Source organism: Erpetoichthys calabaricus, chromosome 8 (assembly GCF_900747795.2).
Source record: "Erpetoichthys calabaricus chromosome 8, fErpCal1.3, whole genome shotgun sequence".
NCBI classification, from domain to species: Eukaryota; Metazoa; Chordata; class Cladistia; order Polypteriformes; family Polypteridae; genus Erpetoichthys; species Erpetoichthys calabaricus.
The window spans coordinates 166,374,442-166,391,601 of record NC_041401.2 but is presented as its reverse complement, the minus strand read 5'-3'; the positions used below and the strand labels follow the sequence as shown (position 1 = coordinate 166,391,601).

The 17,160-nt window shown below is 39.1% G+C and overlaps 1 protein-coding gene across 2 annotated transcripts in view; it reads left to right on the top strand.

Moving 5' to 3' along the window:
- The window catches only part of c1qtnf12 (C1q and TNF related 12), a 100,665-nt gene extending 91,486 nt beyond the window's left edge, over positions 1–9,179 (top strand). For both annotated transcript variants that reach the window (XM_028807735.2, XM_028807734.2), the window contains exons 7-8: positions 4,348–4,426; positions 8,892–9,179. In XM_028807735.2, the coding sequence (XP_028663568.1) occupies positions 4,348–4,426; positions 8,892–8,990 (178 nt within the window). In that variant the 3' untranslated portion in view covers positions 8,991–9,179. The remainder of the gene's footprint in view (positions 1–4,347; positions 4,427–8,891) is intronic.
- The last annotated feature ends 7,981 nt before the right edge of the window (positions 9,180–17,160 follow it).

The window sequence follows — 17,160 nt, the reverse complement described above, 5'->3', positions numbered from 1 at the left end:
TCAATTATTTCGCTATTTTTTGCTTTATTTTTGTCCATAGGACAATATACGGGGACGGTCCCCAAAACTTTATTTTTGTGGAGTTTCTTTTTTTCTGTGATATTTCCACAATCTAAATAAATCTACTCTATATCTATAAAATCCTAAGCCTAAAAGTGCAACGATTTTGTGCAACGATTTAATGTGACGTTCACATTTTTTATCACGCTTTAAATCTAGCTTATTTTAAAACCTACATATATATGTTTGTTATCATTCTTTTCACAGTTTATTGAACTTTAATGTGATGTTGTTAGATTTTCAGATTCTTCTTCCATTTTTAAATTGGGGGTTGGCGAGCAAAGTGAGCAGGGGGCGAACCCCCTAGTCCTAATATAAACACACACACACACAAAAAAAAACAACACACATAAATTAAATAGTACAAGTCATATTTAGCAAACTGTACATTTTAATTCTTCATGCAGTTTTTTAAATTCCAAAACAATATATTTTTTTAAACAAAGCGGCAATTTTTATTGAAGGATTAGCTTTGTATAATTTGATGACCTATTGTAAATTACCAATCAGTCAAACTTTACTTTGTATTGCTCATACACCATCACACCATTCACTTAATAGAGCAAAAAGGAAAAAGTTGTGAGACTGTTTAAAAAAAACAAAACAAAATTCAAACAAATAAAATTTCAGAATTGCCAAACACTAGAAGAACTTCCAATCGTGATCTCATGACATCAAGGACAGACGGACTAAATGATGGAAAAAAAGATTGACTTGTCTCAAGCAATCTAGAGCATGGCCAAACATGTCCATTTAAGAGAAATAATACCAGAAAACAAATTCCAAAGAACAAGGCTGAAAAGCGATGCATTTTTGCCAAGATTTAATTGTTGGATTATTCTGTTGTGAAAAAATCTTAAAGAATGGTCACTAATAGTTTTGTGAAACTTTAGAACACTAAGATGGCCTAGCAGAGGCAGCCTTAGGGGTGTGCGGGGCCTAGGGCTGACCAACCCACGCAGGGCTGGTTACGTCAAACGCTGTTACCGGATTTTCTCATTACAGTATTCAGCTAATTATTTGCAATATAACATGTGGATTTTATCAAAATATAACGATATAATCTAATAAAAGAGTGCAATTCATAATTCATGACAATACCATGACAGTGTGAAATGCAATGTGGTGTCATGTGGAAATTAACAGGGCCTCTTCTAGAAAAGTACCCAAATTGCAAGTATGCTCTGAGTCTCGATATACAGGATGTCAATTCAATTTTGTTGTTCCTTTGTAAAAGTGACAATGACAATAAAGATCTATCTATCTATCTATCTATCTATCTATCTATCTATCTATCTATCTATCTATCTATCTATCTATCTATCTATCTATCTATCTATCTATCTATCTATCTATCTATCTATCTATCTATCTATCTATCTATGTCGTAGTCAAAACTCACGTTGATGTTATGTCAGCCTGTTATCATTAGTGATACATGTTTTTGTGCATTAATATTCGGACATGTTTATGGCCTACAAATAAAATGTGAATTTCAGTGTTTTTGACAGGAAGTGTGAAATTAACATAGAGGTATCATCATGAAATTTATAACCGGTTTCCAGGTTCAGAGACGAAAATCTACTTTTCTTGCCTTCCGATTGGAAAAGTCGTTGATGACATCTTCGTAGTCTAATCTGGATGCAATGTCTTTTTCTACAGATAGGAGAAGCCAACCCAGCAACTAATGGGCTATACCTATTTTAGGAAGGGATTATACTGGCAACCCTTTTCAGGCGATGAAGGTGGACTATGGAATGTTTTTAAAGACATACATGTATGGAATTCGGCACGTTGGCACTGCTGCCTCGCAGTAAGGAGACCTGGATTCGCTTCCTGGGTTCTCCCTGCATGGAGTTTGCATGTTCTCCCCGTGTCTGCATGGGTTTCCTCTGGGTGCGTCGGTCTCAAATATATATATATACTAGAGAATATAACTTGACAAATCCTCAAAGTGGGGCCCCTTTAGGTGCGGGGCCTGGGGAGGTCACCCCACTTGCCACACCCAAACGCTGCTTTTGTGGCCTACATTAGAAGATCTCATTTCTTTCATGGGTAGATGAGTAATAACCAGTATATGATGCTATGTTGGTGTTGACAACTTTGTCAATAAACATCTCAAGATGATTTTATACTGGCTAGGAAACCAGTAGAGATGAATCAGCTGAGATGAAATATAACCACTATGTTTGTTGGATTCTGCACTCTGGTAGCTTTGTTTCAGGTTTGCAGTATGTTGGTATTTTGTTCAATAGAATATAACCATAATTTACACAAGTGGTGGAAATGTCATAAAAACATCGATGCTGAAGAAGGAGAGGTGTGGATGGACTTTGATGATGTAATGAATGAGCTCTAATGAAATTTTGGCTGCAGCCAAATGAAAGTAATGGATTTTTACAGAGGATGATCAGAAGATTGCACAAGTGTCAATATTTAGTGAGAAGGTGTTTTATTGTGCAAAGGCTTTTGGAGGCAAATCTCCTTAAAACATAAATCCATCCATCCATCCATCCATTTTCCAACCCGCTGAATCTGAACACAGGGTCACGGGGGTCTGCTGGAGCCAATCCCAGCCAACACAGGGCACAAGGCAGGGAACCAATCCTAGGCAGGGTGCCAACCCACCGCAGGACACACACAAACACACCCACACACCAAGCACACACTAGGGACAATTTAGAATCGCCAATCCACCTAACCTGCATGTCTTTGGACTGCTTCTGCTTAATGTCGACCCACATTATAATATTTGACTCTTTGTCACTACTTTAATTTGCCTATGTTTAACACCTACCAACTTTTGGGTATATATAGTTCACAGTGGCGGCACGGTGTCACAGTGGTAGTGCTGCTGTCTCGCAGTAAGGAGACCTGGGTTCGCTTCCTGAGACCTCTCTGCGTGGACCCCCGTGTAGTTAGGATATAGCGGATTGGATAATGGATGGATAGCTCACAGCTGCAATGCACTTGCACCCAAGACTACGGTCCACTACCTTACTGTTAATAATTCCATCAGGCTTCACTCAGGTATGATTGTCATTGTTGCCTTCCTATTAGGAGTGGTCTCTTTCCTTCACCCTGATTGACTTAGCTGAGATAGAAACTTAGTTCTTAGCTCCCAGTGGTTATAATAGAGCAAACATGCAGGCAGTAAAGCAGGCTTTAATGAGTTTTAACTTTTAAGCATTATTCAAACAGATATTGCCATTTACAAAGGCAAAGTAAAGTGCGAACACCATACAACCTGATACTGCTGGATATTTAGTCTTTCCAGGTGGCCCATTTCTTGCATTGTTGTCAACAGTAGCTGAGAGCATTCTTGAATTCCCATTCCCCTCTTTCTCCTTCCCTCCTCTCTTCTTATTCTGATCAGCTCTTTTACTGATCTTGAATAGCTCTTTGCCATTATCCAAAGTTTATAAAACTAAAATCATGTTTCCAGCTTGGAAGCCAACAACTGAGCATTTTCATATACAGTAATTTAGAAACAGCATGGTAGACAAGAAAACTTAAAAACAGTCATTGAAACCATACATGCATTATGGTAGAAGTTCTGCATTATACATTTGATTTAAACTTTTTCCTGTCTGCTATAAAAAAACATGCATAGCCAAGCAATACCTTAGACTTACAATATTGTAGCGCTTACTACACTTTCAACTTAAATTAATTATCAAAATATTCATGTAATTCTTAAGCAAACACAAATGCATTAGCATACAATGTGCAGTTGTCAGTAGGTAAGTAACAAGCTGCTTTAGCATAATATGCCACTTTAATGGAGAAAGGAATAAATCATCTTTGTAAATGTCCACTTTGTAAACATGACAAGAAAAGTTGTTCTCCTTCCAGGAAGATTCTTCTCCATCCAGAAATGTTCTACTCCTTCTTCCAACAGAAGGTGTTATGAAATCCTTCCACTTAAAGCACAAAAAGGGAGCAGGCCTCCAAAAAATCCCCACAAAAGGTCAAAGCAACTGTGATTATGATTTGGTCCCCAAGAATAGGCCTCACCCCAGGACGCCTGACCCCAAACTCAACAGGCAGGTTGTCTGGCCTGCACAATCTCAAAATGGGGCTTTGGCTGATAATGTCCAAAATGATCCCCAACAAAATGAAAGAGGGGAACCATAAACTCTCAGATTCACAAAACAAAGCAAACCTCTTTAAATATTTAACAATTTATTAAGAACAATCTAAAGGAGCTCTCTGAAATTAGGTATATGAGCTGCCAACATGATGTTTTAATGTTTGTATGTGCTAATCTTGATTATTTTATTATAGGTCATTAGAAATGATTGTTGGACTGGAGAGCAACAGTAAAATATTCACAGTGTTCGTTCACGGTCTACTGGAGCTTCAGGTAAGCAGAGTAGCGGAACGGCCATTTTAAATCATTCACATCACAAGGTATCTGTGCTGCTCTGTTCTAATTGTCACAACTAATGTTTGTTTTACTTCTGATATACAGATAATAGAATAGTCTTGCCTGTTTCCAGGCAAGATGTATTTTTCTGTTTTAGTATTATTTATTTTTAACAGAAACCACTGCTGGATTTTCTTCATTATCTAATAAAAACATTTAAAATGCATTTACAACTATTCATCCTCAGACCACTGAATCTCAGAGGCCTGAGCCAGTCTAAGCTGCACTACAAAAAATGACAGGTCTACAGCTTCTCTTAGTGGTATAGGAAGAAATACAGATTGGTACAGGGTGTATCACACTCATTTTTAAACTCACCCTTTATTTCCTAAACTTAAAAAATAAACATAATTATGACAAAATTGTTTTTGTCTACCAAGATGTGTGTCTTAAGTATATTTAGAGCAGGGGTCTCCACCTCCAGTCCTGGAACACTTCTGTGGCTACAGGTTTTCATTCTTCTCTTAATTAGTGACCAGTTTTGGTTACTAATTGACTTTTTTTCCCTTCATTTTAATTAAATTGTTTTTCAAGATTCAGTCCTCTGAATTACTTTTTTTTCCTTAAATGGCACCCAAACAGATATGAGATGTGAAGTGACCCAGCAGATGACCATCTAAGTCAGGGCCTCAAACTTTCACCAATTTCACTCCAACCAGTTTCTTACATACATAGAAGCCCATAACTGTTGTTTATTAACAGGGGGAGGAGGTTAGGAGCATGCACTGATACAGCGCGTTGCCACACCTGTCACATGACGAACCACCCCAGGATCCCAAATTAGGACCCGAGTGCAGCCGTGCAATGGGTGACATCTCCGCACCACACTAGTTTGAATGGAATGGAACAGTGTGAGGTTTGTGAGGTGGATAGAGTGCCAGTCATGCCACCAACCCCCAAACATTCCCTGCAAGCTGGAGGACCTGCTTGCAGAGCTGGATTCAGGTTAACGTCATACCCTGGATGTAGCACTTGCAGGTTTTGCGTCTTGCTCAAGGGCCCAATGGAGTGGAATCACTTCTTGCATTTTCGGGATTCAAACCGGCAACACTGCTATTTAATTCCATGGCTAGTTGGTGCTCTCATTCTGTCACAGCAGATATTTCCTAAAATCTTGATATTCGTTTTCCCAAGAACTCCATCATAGTGTTTCATGGACCTAAGCAGACTGACATTACTGAGACCTCCACCTTTATTCATTTTTAGATTTTTTGTGATGGACACAGGTTGCTTGTCATGTGTTGGCTCATTTTATATCTTACTATATATGGCTACGGCACCTGGCAAAGACAGGTAATAGAATAAATAAAAAGTATTTACTATCTGTTGACCTATGTGTACCTTTCCTTTCATCTGAATTTGCATGTGTGTGAATGTCTCTTCACATTGCTCCATCTCTGAAGTGCAATCTCATAAAGCCTGCTTCTCAGATTCTGCCATTATTTTCCAGGAGCTTTTGTCACCTTCTGTTTTACTGTCAGGTTTCATGCCTCACATTTGCATCACCAAAGCCAAACTGACCAATCAGATTGCAATGAGGGAGTGTTTTATTATGTAGTAGATTATTGAGGCTGCTAATTAAGAAAAAAATAAATAATTAGGGGTCTGAGTTTTAAATAGCAGGCCAATTAAAATTAAGGCAAAAGAGTTAATTGGCAGAAAAAACTAGCCACTAATTAAGAAAAGGGTTATAATGAAAACATGCAGCCACTGTGGCCCTCTAGAACTTGAGATGAAGACCTCCAGCCTTGGTGGAATGATATTAATTTATACTTTTGGCCACTAGATGGCAGAATTGAAACACTTTAAATGTAAAGACCCACATTGTCAACAAATGCAGTCCATGGTGGGCTGTACTGGATTCATATTTCACTTGTAGATAAACATTTCATTCCAGGCTCATGCTTACTTGAAATTGAACTGACTTCTATTTTTGCCAATTTTGAAAAGGATGTTTGGTTTGCCAGGTCCTCAAGGTGCTTGTCTTTTCATGTGATGTTATACATATCCAAGCTTTACACATAATGTATATTTATAGATATTTGTCCACGTTACCCATTCAGACTGGAGAAGGGCTTTCAGATCACCTGTGTAACTTTGTGGCCTTTACTTTGTGCCATGTCTTTCTGGTTACACTTTGGGCATTATCAATTTATTATAAAAGGCTGTTATAGGCATAAAATAGTAATTTAAAATCCACTTAATCCTCTAATTCGTGGTCATGGAGCCTTTCCATGCAGCACTGCATACAAGATGTTAAAGAGCCCTTTATCGGCTGACAGTCCCACACTCATTCTCACACAATGCCAAGCTGGAATGATAAGTTAAGGTAACTTGCATGTCTTGGGGGGATGTGGTAGGAAAACTAGGGCTCATGGAGGAAAATCCATGCACTTATAAACTCCACATGTATACTGTATAGCTATATATATATATATATATATATATATATATATATATATATATATATATATGTATACAGTGCACCTGGAAAGTATTTACAGCGCATCACTTTTTCCACATTTTGTTATGTTACAGCCTTATTCCAAAATGGATTAAATTCATTTTTTTCCTCAGAATTCTACACACAACACCCCATAATGACAACGTGAAAAAAGTTTACTTGAGGTTTTTTGCAAATTTATTAAAAATAAAAAAACTGAGAAATCACATGTACATAAGTATTCACAGCCTTTGCTCAATACTTTGTTGATGCACCTTTGGCAGCAATTACAGCCTCAAGTTTTTTTGAATGTGATGCCACAAGCTTGGCACACCTATCCTTCGCCCATTCCTCTTTGCAGCACCTCTCAAGCTCCATCAGGTTGAATGGGAAGCGTCGGTACACAGCCATTTTAAGATCTCTCCAGAGATGTTTAATTGGATTCAAGTCTGGGCTCTGGCTGGGCCACTCAAGGACATTCACAGAGTTGTCCTGAAGCCACTCCTGAGGTCAAGAGCGCTCTGGAGCAGGTTTTCATCCAGGATGTCTCTGTACATTGCTGCAGTCATCTTTCCCTTTATCCTGACTAGTCTCCCAGTCTCCGCCGCTGAAAAACATCCCCACAGCATGATGCTGCCACCACCATGCTTCACTGTAGGGATGGTATTGGCCTGGTGATGAGCGGTGCCTGGTTTCCTCCAAATGTGATGCCTGGCATTCACACCAAAGAGTTCAATCTTTGTCTCATCAGACCAGAGAATTTTCTTTCTCATGCTCTGAGAGTCCTTCAGGTGCCTTTTGGCAAACTCCAGGTGGGCTGCCATGTGCCTTTTACTAAGGAGTGGCTTCCGTCTGGCCATACTACCGTACAGGCCTGATTGGTGGATTGCTGCAGAGATGGTTGTCCTTCTGGAAGGTTCTCCTCTCTCCACAGAGGACCCCTGGTGGTTTCGAACTTCTTCCTCTTCCGGATGATAGAGGCCACTGTGCTCATTGGGACCTTCAAAGCAGCAGAAATTTTTCTGTAACCTTCCCCAGATTTGTGCCTCGAGACAATCCTGTGTCGGAGGTCTACAGACAATTCCTTTGACTTCATGCTTGGTTTGTGCTCTGACATGAACTGTCAACTGTGGGACCTTATATAGACAGGTGTGTGCCTTTCCAAATCATGTCCAATTAACTGAATTTACCACAGGTGGACTCCAATGAAGCTGCAGAAACATCTCAAGGATGATCAGGGGAAACAGGATGCACCTGAGCTCAATTTTGAGCTTCATGTCAAAGGCTGTGAATACTTATGTACATGTGCTTTCTCAATTTTTTTATCTTTAATAAATTTCACATTGTCATTATGGGGTGTTGTGTGTAGAATTCTGACGAAAAAAATGAATCTAATCCATTTTGGAATAAGGCTATAACATAACAAAATGTGGAAAAAGTGATGCGCTGTGAATACTTTCCGGATGCACTGTATATATATATATATATATATATATATATATATATAGTATATTAGCCACACTACTTCACAAAGACAGCTGATAGAACAATTAAAATATTTTCTACCTCTTGCCCTCTGTGTTGCTACAGCACTTTCCTCGGAATCTTCGTGTGTCTGTACCTCTCTTCACCAGTGCTCCCCCTCTCATGTGTGTTTCCATAAAGCCTGCTTCTCCTGTCTGCTTTTATATCTCCTGTCTTTGAAGGCAACTCTCTCAGCCTGACTTCTATGCCATTTGTTCTCGTGTGTCTCACACTCACACTTCTTCTTTTGATTGTATGACTAAAGCCCAAACGAACTATTCCACCAAATCCAAAGTGTCCAATCATATTTCTTTTAAGGACACACGCTCCCACAAATACACAAAAGGACCTCAGTGTTTCATTATATAGCATATATTACTAGAGAAGTTAATTTGTCCAGTCAAAGACACCTGATGTCCTTTTCTTTTTTTGCAGGCTGGACAATACACATCTGTATTTGTGGACAATGGATCTGGGGCCCCCATAACAGTACAGAATGGTTCTGACTTCACAGGCTTGTTCCTGGGTGCATAACTCTATCTGTTTATATAAATGAACATTTATTACTCTGCCATGATGGAAAGAGTGATTATCATCAATACAGTAAATGATGATGGTGAGGAGGTGGAAGAGGCAAAGCTGGATTCTTTTTAGGTTCCTGCTAAAGAGGAAGGTCATTAAAACATTGAAGCATATGGAAAGCCTTTAGTCTCTTTACTACTCATTTGCTATCTGGGGACACCTTTACCAGTGTAGGGATTGCTTTACAGGCTTTTACTAGTGCCATCTTATGAGCAGAACCATCAGAGACTGCTAGTGCTCCTGTTCCTTGTATCCCTTCCATTTTTAAAGTGTGTCTCAATTGGGTTTTCTTGTCCAATTAGCTGAAGCCACAGAGTGTATCAGCCCTTCACTACTCCTACTTTTTAAAGAGGGCTTTTCTGTAAAATGTGTCTGTGTTCACTAGATGATTCCGTGAGGTTTGAAGACATCTTGTATTTGTTAGTTGTGATGTTTATTGTGCCCATGAGTCATAAACCTGCATGAAAGATGGACTATTACAGTGGATTCTGAAAATGTTCAGACCCCTTTCACTTTTACACATTTTGCTATGTTGCAGCCTAGTTCTTTTTCCCCACATCAAGCAGCATGCAATACCCCAGAGTTAAAAATGAAAGCAGGATTTTAGAATTTTTTCTTTCAAAATAATTAAAAATAAAAAAGTGAGATATTATTTTGGGCATTTGCTCCCTGGGATTGTGTTCTTTATTTAATGCAAATGTTCTTTAAATAATCAGAAGAGAGAAAAATAGTACATACAAGATATATATATATATATATATATATATATATATATATATATATATATATATATATATATATATATATATACTGCGGTGGGTTGGCACCCTGCCTGGGATTGGTTCCTGCCTTGTGCCCTGTGTTGGCTGGGATTGGCTCCAGCAGACCCCCGTGTCCCTGTAGTTAAGAATATAGCGGGTTGGAAAATGGATGGATGGATGGATATATGTATATATATATATATACTATTAGTTTCTGCCCCTTGCTCGCTTTGCTCGCCAACCCCCAGGTGGGCGCTACACGCTATCCACTTCATGACTCTGCCGCTCACGTATGGGGAAACGGATGTACAATTTAAACAGATTGTTATTTTCATGGGAATTGTTACATATGCATAATAGACCTAACTATTTTACATTACATCGAGTAATTAACCATATTAAAAAATAGTAAAATGTAATAAATTGAAAGAAAATTATGTTTCATGTTGCGTTACAGGTATTCGTTGCGTTATATGTTTTTGTTCTGTTTGGCTTTGAAATTAACACGCAAATACTTTTAAAACTTACACTTTTACTGTAAAAACAATATTTGGAATTAACTTTTCATCAATATCGCTTTGAATTTTGATTCCGTGTTTGGACTTTCATTGTGAGAACGCAACGTATAACTGCCCGTGAGTGTATTTCATTTCTTTCTCTCTAATAAATAAACTGACTTTTTCGAATACTTGTCCCTGTGATTTGTTAATTGTCATAACAAAAGAACTTTTCTAACGGGAAACTGTAAACGTTTTAATACAAATGGCATATCAAGATCTCCTTTGGTGTCTAATGTTTTCCGCTGAAGATGCACTACGTTACCTTTCTTGTTGCCTGTTAAAATTTTACATGTCTGAATTGTTCGACCAATTTTGAATACAACTAATCTTATCCTATTGCATAGCCCATCACTCAGACATAAATTACGCAATAACATTATGATACATCCTTCTTTCAACAGTAATTCGGCCGGTGGAAGACCAGACGGTGTTAACGGTTGTAGATATTCTACGGGATATTGTAAGCTGATGTTTTCATCTTCCACACCATCACCCTCAACTGTTTCAGCATAGTCTGTTGATATGCATTTAACCAATTTGCCATGTAACCGAACGACAATTTTCTCGTTGATTCATTTGACTTAATTGTTTCTCGGTGCTAGGATTGCCCGTGTACTCATTTCTTCTGTTGATAACCCTTCGGGATGAAATTCTTCAATTAGATTTGGACATAATAAGTCTTCTTTTATTGAGAACTTAAAGTGAGGAAAATGTAAAAATTTATAAGAGCTGAGAGCACAGGAACTGTGTTTGACAAAAGCATTCACACAAATGAGAGGTGACAGGACCGTGGGCGTGGGCTGTTAACCTGAAATGGTTGAGAGGAGGGCAGGACTTGAAAAATCTTTTGGCAATAGTCTTGTCTCGCGGGACTTGAAAGAATCTCTTGGAAATAGTCTTGTCTCGTCTCAAGGTTTTCTTTTATAAAAGGTAAACTTCCACTCAAAACATGCATGTAGTATAATCATTTATACATGCATATCTATCCAGTCTGAAGAGAAGCCATTGGAACAGTACAATCATCATCCATCCATCCATCCATTTTCCAACCCGCTGAATCCGAACACAGGGTCACGGGGGTCGGCTGGAGCCAATCCCAGCCAACACAGGGCACAAGGCAGGAACCAATCCTGGGCAGGGTGCCAACCCACCGCAGACAATCATCATCCAGTTCTTCAGTAGGGAATGCTGATGTCCAGTCCGGCAGATTGCAAGGTGACATTTAGACATCTTCTGACTTCTAGATGGTTCCTCTCCATTTTAAGCACTCACACATTTTGTATATTCAGTCAGCTTTTTATGAAACATTCCAGGCATGAGTAACTACCATTGTTGGAGGCATTTGGACAGCTACTGTCTTCTCTGTAGTTTCTTTCCAATATAAATACTCACATATTTTGCATAACTAGTGAACTTTTTATAAAACTTGCCAAGTATGGGTAACAGCCACCTGAGCTGTGCTCTTCTCATGCCAATATAGTACCTTTTGCACCTGCTCTAATCACTTATCAGCACCTCAGCATTTTTTAAATAGCCTACCTGTGTTCCTTCACATTGTTTCTGTTTATCATCCTGTTAGCTTCACCCTGTCAGCTGGTTTGCGTGATTTCAGCTTAATGGTCTGATAACATAACATGTTTGGAATCAACTGCACAGATCACAGTGAAACACTTCAAACCTATGGCTATAACTGTCATAAGTATTCAGACGTTTACTCAGTAGTCACTTGAAGCCCTTTTAGCAGTAATTACAGCCCAGAGTCTTCTTGGGTTGACACAACAAGCTTTGCATACCTGGATTTGGGGATTTTCTGGCCTTCTTCTCTATAGATCTTCTCAAGCTCTGTCAGGTTGGATGGAGACTATCAGTGGACAATTATACAAGGTCTCTCCAGAGACGTTCAGTTGGGTTCAAGTCCAGGCTCTGACTGGGAAATGCAAGAACATTCAGAGAGTCGCCTGAAAGCCACATCTGTGTCGTGTTTGTCTTGTGCTTATGGTCATTGTCATGTTGGAAGGTGAACCTTCAGCCCAGTTTGAGGCCCAGAGTGTTCTGGTGAAGGTTATCATTAAAGATATCTCACCACATTTCTCTGTTCAGCCTTCTCCCAACACTGACTATTCTCCCAGTCCCTGCCACTGGAAAACAACCCCACATTATGATGCTGCCTCCACCAGGCTTCAGTGTTGGAATAACATTGCACAGGTGGTGAGTAGTGCCTGATTTCTTCCAGACATGATGCTGATCTTGATTTCATCAGAGCAAAGAGTCTTCTTTCTCACAATCTGGTTGTCCTGTAGGTGCCTTTGTCCAAACTCTTAGAGTGCTTCCATGTGTGTTTTACTGAGGAGAGGCTTCTGTCTGGCCACTCTAAGATAAAACCCTGATTGGTGGTGTGTTGCAGTAATGGTTGTCCTTCTGGAAGTTTCTCCTGTCTCCACACAGGTTTTTATAGCTAAACCAGAGTGATCACCAGGCTCTTCGTCATCTTACTGACAAAGGCCCTTCTCCCATGATTGCTCAGTTTGACCACGTGGCCAGCTTTAGGAAGAGTCCTTATTGCACCAAATTTTAGTTTAAGAATTATGGAAGTCACTGTGCTCCTAGGAACCTTTAATACTGGAAGAAATTTTTGAAGCCTTCCTCAAACCTGTGCCTCGACACAATCTGTTTCTAAACTCTGCAGACAATTCCTTCAACCTCATGGATTGATTTTTTTCTCTGATACATATTGTCAACCATGGAACTCTGTATAGACAGGTTTGTGCCTTTCTTAATCATATCCAATCAATTGAACTGACCACAAGTGGACTTAAAACAATGTGCAGAAACATCTCAATGATGATCAAGAGAATGGGATGCATCAGAGGATCTGGCAAAGGGTTTGGATACTTGTGCCAATGAGATGTTTCCATTTTTAATTTTTAATAATCTGCAACAATTTCTTAAACACCGTTTTTGCTTTGTCATTCTGAGGAGTTAAATTTTACATGATGTGGAAAAAATGAATTTAACCGATTTTAGTATAAGAGTGCAACATAGCAAAATGTGAAAAAAGTAAAGCGGTCCAAGTAGTTTCTGAACCCGCTGTTAGTGTAACACGGAAAGGGATACTCTCGTATTTGGTGTTGTTGCCTTTTATGGTTGACCGTTGGTTTTATGAAATTTTTAATAATGACAGCTGTCTATATTATACTATAAAGCAGGGGTAGGCAACGTCGGTCCTGGAGTGCCACAGTATGTGCAGGTTTTTGTTCCAACCCAGTTCCTTAACGAGAACTCAATTATTGCTGATGAAGCACATATTGCTTAAGTGACATTTTAATGCTTCATTTTAGTGGTCTCACTTGTTAAGGTTCTCCAACCTTAATTGCTTATTTCAATCTTAAACTGCTGCATTCAGTGTTTTAATTGCTCCTTATTAGTAATAAGATGTAAAAGACAAAGCAGCCAGCAGTTCTCCAGCTAGATTTTTTCCAATTACATCTGTGTGTTCATCATGCACTGTTTGATTTAATAAAACACTTAATAGAAAAATGTGACAGACTGAAAATGATCTGTTTTAGGCTTCAAATCATTTGGATGATATCCTTGGAAAGGAAAAAAATCTACGATATAAAAGCCTTACATTGCACAGACTAACAAGCCATAAAATTAAATAAGGTCTGAGATTGGCAATGATTGGTTTCTAATTAAGCAATTGGGTTGAATGAAAACCTGTAGCCACTGCGGCTCACCAGGACCAACATTGCCTACCCCTGTTTTACATCTTATTGCTAATAAGGAGCAATTAAAACACTGAATGCAGCAGTTTAAGATTGAAATAAGCAATTAAGGTTGGAGAACCTTAACAAGCGAGACCACTAAAATGAAGCATTAAAATGTCACTTAAGCAATATGTGCTTCATCAGCAATAATTGAGTTCTCGTTAAGGAACTGGGTTGGAACAAAAACCTGCACATACTGTGGCACTCCAGGACTGACGTTGCCTACCCCTGCTATAAAGTTTCATATACTGTACCTCAAAGCAGAAGCTATTCATAGCAACATAAGCATTGAGGCTCATCAACATTTTCGGTTACAGAGAAAATCCCAAACTCGTTTCTATGGTTTACATCATTTTAGGCATCATTCCAAATACAGGCAGTGCACAGGCAATCCATACTTTTGTGTCTTCTGGCTTTGCCCTAGAAATCATTGTCATAAAGAAAATATGTATATACAATGTTTATAATGTCTAGCAGGTTGAGATGTGCAGAATGGTATTTGTGATATGGACATTTAAGGTGTTTAACAAAAACATTGTATGACCCATTTAGAAAAGACAGCCATTTTTATACATGGTCCCCCCATTTTCAGGGGTTCAAATGTATTTTGACAAACTAACATAATCATAAATATAATATTCAGTTTTAATATTTGGTTGAAAATCCTTTACAGTCAATGACTTCCTTAGGTCTCGAACCCATAGTCATCTCCAAGTGCTGGGTTTCCACCCTAATGATACTTTGCAAGGCCTTTACTGCAGCTATCATTGAGCTCGCTGGACTTTCTGCCTTCAGTTTAACCTTCAGCAAGTGAAATGTACATCCAATTGGATGGAGATCAGTTGATTTACTTGGCCTTTGAAAAACATTGTACTACTTTGCTTTGAAATGCACTTGGTTTGCTTTTGCCATATGTTTTGGCTCAATGTCCATCTGTGCTGTGAATCATCATCCTATCAGTCCTGTAGCATTTGGTTGAGTCTGAGCAGATAGTATAGCCCTGTACACTTCGGAAATCATCCTGCAACTTCTTCCAGTACTCATTATAATATCAATAAATACCAGTGACCCATTTCCATTGGTACTCACATACTGTATGTCCATGCTCTAGCACTGGCTCCACCACATTTCACAGATGGCTCATGAGCTGTTCCTTCTCTTCTCTATATTCTTCTCTATCCATCATTCTGGTACATATTGATCTTAATTTCATTTGTACAAACAAAACTGTTCCAAAACTGGACTGGTTTTTAAAAATATTTTCTGGCGAAGTAGAATCTGTTCTTCCTATGCTTGAGGATCACCAATGGTTTGCACCTTGTGGTAAACCCCCTGTCTTTACTTTCGTGAAGTCTTCCCTTGATTGTAGACTTTGGCAATGATAGGTCTACCTCCCGGAGAGTGTTCTTGTTTAGGCTAAATGTTGTGAAGGGGTTTTTCTTCACCAATCACCGATCATCTAGCACAGTTGTCTTCCATGGTTGACTAGGCCTTCTGGTGTTGCTGAGTGTTCCTTCTCTTGTACCAGATGGATGATTTGACCACTTGACCATGTGTTTCTACTGTCTCTCAGATGGGTTTGTTTTGTTTTCTCTGCCTAATGATAGATTGTTTTTACCTGTATGGACAGCTCTTTGGACCTCTTTTTGAGAGTTAACAGCCACAGCATCCAAATTCAAATTCCACACTTGGAATCAACTCCAGTCCTTCTACCTACTTAATAATTCATAAAATAATGAGGAACCTGCTCACACCTGGTTATGGAATAGTTTGTCAGTCAATTGTCCAAATAGTTTGAAGCCCCTGAAAATGGTGGGGGCTATGTATAAAAACATTTGTATAAAATTGCCTGTCATTCCTTAATGGCACATACAATATTTCTGTTAAATCCTTTGAATTAGAGCTGAAAGCCCACACCTCAGTCATGTAATTATTTCTTCATTTCAAATCCACTGGGATGGCGAATACAGACAAAATTATGAAAATTGTGTCAATGTCCAAATACGTATTGAACTTTATTGCTATCAGGGGCGAAGACATATAGGTTTATTGGGGAACTAACCCGGGAGAAGGCAACGTAAAGCTGACCATGCGAGAGGCATGGTGAGGTAAGATAAACCCCTGCCAACTTGAGTGTCTGCCCCTGGGTGTTGCTAATTGACATTGCAAAGCAAAGCTTCACTGGGAACTGTAATCTCTTGAATTGAAAGGGCATGTCCATCGAGATTAGAGGAATGCGAGGGATTAAAACCCTCTCACCAATGCCACATCAAATGAGAAGGGTCTAGCTGCAGCTTGAAATACCCATGACAGATTCCCACAACGTCAGTCACAAAACGCCCTTTGACGCAGATAACCGTCCTACAACCCTAATCTTAACCATAGTGTAACGGGGCCCTAATGTTAATCATAGTCTAATGAGATGGGTATTACGTGGCTGATGTTAAAGGTGTTTTGTGGATTTTGGGGTATTACATGACTGACCTCATAGGTTCTGTGGTCTGCAATTACACTCTGTTGCATCAGAGCGACTCAAACGGAGGCTGGCGCATGAATAAGGAAGGTCCCGCCCACTTCCCCCTCCCCTTGGCCTGCAGCCTTTCTCTCAGATTTGTGCGAATAAATCGCTGGCTCAAGTGAACTGTGATACTCGGTGTGATGAGAGAAGTCGCAAAATCAACCAGAATGTTCAAGCAAATTTAAGTAGTTCTCTCGTGAAAAGTGGACAGACATACAGACAGACATTAGATTATATACAGTGCATCTGGAAAGTATTCCCAGTGCATCACTTTTTCCACATTTTGTTATGTTATAGCCTTATTCCAAAATGGATTAAATTCATTTTTTTCCTCAGAATTCTACACACAACACCCCATAATGACAACGTGAAAAAAGTTTGAGATTTTTGCAAATTTATTAAAAATAAAAAAATTGCGAAAGCACATCTATATACGTTTTCACAGCCTTTGCCATGAAGCTCAAAATTGAGCTCAGCTGCATCCTGTTTCCCCTGATCATCCTTGAGATGTTTCTG